At 36.9% G+C, this 3,203-nt stretch overlaps 1 protein-coding gene across 1 annotated transcript; it reads left to right on the forward strand.

Annotated features, from left to right (window-relative positions):
* The first annotated feature begins 467 nt into the window (after positions 1-467).
* Positions 468-2,980, forward strand: LOC131078783 (pectinesterase-like). The gene is made up of 2 exons (XM_058016546.1): positions 468-1,407; positions 2,289-2,980. The coding sequence occupies exons 1-2, from the start codon at positions 468-470 to the stop codon at positions 2,978-2,980; spliced, it is 1,632 nt and encodes a 543-aa protein (XP_057872529.1).
* Positions 2,981-3,203: the final 223 nt, after the last annotated feature.

Here is a 3,203-nt window from a genome sequence, read left to right on the forward strand (position 1 = left end):
AAGCAATACATTATAAGACTAATGTGTAGATGTATCTAATTATTAAGCATGATTCAATTTTTATTCCCCTTATATTATGTCACTTTATAATTTTAATGCATAAGCATGACCAATTAAAAACGAAAAAGCAATACATTGTAAGACTAATGTGTAGATGTATCTAATTATTAAGCTATAACTGCCCACATAATGTATTGATGGTATTGCTCCCCTTTCGTTTGATTGTGTCGGATCTTTTGATTCAAACGAATCTCTTTTTTTTTTTTATAGCAATTTACAGTTTGTATCGATGCATTAGACCATTTTGAAACCAATTCCTTCCTAATAGTAGGGATCACCTTCCGTAAAACAGACAAGACCACCAAATTTTTTTCCAACTGCATCTCCTCTCCCTATATAAATCACCCAATATTATGTGGTGCTTATCACAGTGGTGATTGCAAAGAGAAAAGGATCAAGAAATAGAAATGGCCACTTACAGGTTATTCATATTGATCCTGCTAATATCTGTCTGGTTTTCTAAGATTCATAGCTATAATCTTCAGTCTGCCTGCGAATTGGCCGAGGATCCTAAGTCATGCCTCTCTAGTTTACTTCAACATCCAAGCTCTTTAAGAGCTAGTCCCAAAAATATCACCAAAATTGCTTTGTACAGAAGTTTAAGTAAAGTTCAAAGGGTGAAAGATCTGATTCCTCCTCTGGGTTGGGTAGGCAGAGCATTCGATGCAAAGTTGAGCAGTGCAATTGGACATTGCTTAAATTTTTATGATCTTGCTATACAAAATTTGAAGGACGCTCAGATAAGATTGTCTCGTTCTAGTAGTTTTTATGATTTGAAGTGGTCTCATGCAGTCCACATTCAGACTTTACTAAGTGCGGCTCAAACTGATCAGCGGACCTGTGAAAGAGCCCTTCATCATGCCAATGTAGATTTCAGTGAATTCACGTTCACTAATGGCATGCATAGTGCCTCGAAGGCTGTAGGTGACAGTATGGCTGTGGTTAAGAAATTGTGGATCTTGAACAGGGCTCCAATCCACCATAAGCGACGTCTGTTATCTGATGGATATGATTTGGGCCTGGTTGAAGATGGGTTTCCTTGGTGGGCGTCTCGTTCAGAGAGGAGAAAGCTTTTACAGACTTTTGAATCTTCCCGAACGGACGCAACCGTGGCGCAAGATGGCAGTGGAGATTACACGACGATTGCAGCAGCCATTAATGCTGTTCCTGTGAATAATCCCCACAGATACGTGATCCGTATCAAACGAGGAGTGTACAGAGAAAACATTCAGGTGCCCCGTGAGAAGCCTAATATTATGTTGGTGGGAGATGGCGTGGACGCCACTGTCATTACTAGTAGCAAAGGCACCGGTGATGGATATGGATTCCTCGACACTCCAGCTCTAGGTTTGATTCAAATTCAAATTCAAATCTCTAGATTTGATAGTTGTATTTAAGATATTTATATTAGGATAAAGGATTAATATTTGGATTTCAGTTTCAATCTTATGACTTTCAGATTATTACATATTTTACTTTTTTTTAGCTTGATTTAATAACAAAGTTGTAGATATAAGCTCTGAATGATGTCAAATTCAAATCTTCTAGAATATCCTTTTTCCTAATTTTCTATTGTATTTCTAGTTAAAGATTGAACCATTCAATTATGAAAACATCTATGCAACCTTCTAAATTGGTTTAATTGAAGAATATGCAGTTTTCAATGAAACAATTTTTTTTATTAACAAAAATTCTTACTTTTTCATAAGTGTATTTAAGATATCTATTCTAGCTTATTTTCTTTTGACAAAGATTAATGTGTGGACTTCAATTTCAATGACTCAAGATACTTCTTCTTTTTCATCTTGATTTAACAGAAAAGTCATTGATTTAGGCACCTAAACAGTGCCGAGTTAAAAGCTTCTGCAATATATTAATGCTAATGTTCTAGTTAAATATTAAAACATTTGATTGTGAAACATTTAAATTGGTTTAATTGAAATATATGCAGTTATGTACAAACAGATTTTCTTTATTAATGTTGTAAAGTGTAATGGTGTGAATTGTGATAACAAAAAATCTTAGTTTTTACTTTTAGATTAAATTATGTGTTATCGTTTTCATCATCAACATTTCTGATCATACTTCATGATCCATTCTTGTTTTCTAAATACCTCACCTGATAATAAGAATGATCTGAAAGGTTTTCCTACTCACTGTTGTAGTTAAACATCGAACCGTTCAATTAGTAAACCTTTCTAAACTGATTTCATTTGAAATATGTGCAGTTGTCTACTCGAACGGTTTTGTGGCTCGTGACATTACATTTCAGAACACAGCAGGTCCAGCAAAAGAGGTGGGAGTTGCACTCATGGTGGTATCAAACAATGCAGCCGTTTACCGTTGCAAGTTGGAGGGCTTCCAAGACACTCTGTACGCGCATTCCATGCGTCAATTCTACAGGGAATGCGAAATCTATGGAACCATCGACTTCATCTGCGGTAACGCTGCAGCAGTCTTCCAGAAATGCAAGATTTATGTTAGAACACCCCTCCAGGGCCAACAAAATGTGATCACAGCTCAAGAAAGAGAGATCCCAAATGAGAATACAGCAATAGTTATTGACAACTGTCAAGTCAATCAGGACACCGAGGTGCAAACGTTGTCTGGGGGCTCTGTGGCGACGTACCTGGGGAGGCCCTGGGGACACTACTCTCGCACTGTTTACATCAATACTTATTTGGGCGGTTTCATCGACCCAGATGGCTGGTTTCCATGGGGCAATCGAGATGACTCACAGACTGTATTTTATGGAGAATATAACAACAAAGGACCCGGGGCTGATACTTCAAGACGATGCAAATGGCCTGGCTTTCATGTCCTCACCAGCCCCTCTAGTGTTGCACCCTTTAGTGCATCTGCTTTGCTCCAGCTCGAAGATTGGTTGCCATCGGGAATACCTGCTGACCAAGACACCTAAGTAACATTCATTAAAGTGTGATAACCCCTATTTTGACAATAATTTGAATGTAATGTATTTCACAAAATTCATTGAAATGGACATGGATAAAGGGTATTTTAACTTTTGGGTTTATCTTTATCTTTCTAGAAGTGTGTTCAATATTTTTAAGATTTATTTTGATAATAATTTGAATGTTGTATTTCATAAGGTTATGTGAAAATGGATACAAATAGGGAACGAC

This window comes from Cryptomeria japonica, chromosome 2, assembly GCF_030272615.1.
Source record: "Cryptomeria japonica chromosome 2, Sugi_1.0, whole genome shotgun sequence".
NCBI classification, from domain to species: Eukaryota; Viridiplantae; Streptophyta; class Pinopsida; order Cupressales; family Cupressaceae; genus Cryptomeria; species Cryptomeria japonica.

Excerpts from the sequence above, each read along its gene's own strand:
- LOC131078783 (XM_058016546.1), top strand. The coding sequence starts at position 468 with ATGGCCACTTACAGGTTATTCATATTGATCCTGCTAATATCTGTCTGG. Across the intron at positions 1,408-2,288 it reads CCTCGACACTCCAGCTCTAG|TTGTCTACTCGAACGGTTTT; the intron begins GTTTGATTCAAA and ends AAATATGTGCAG.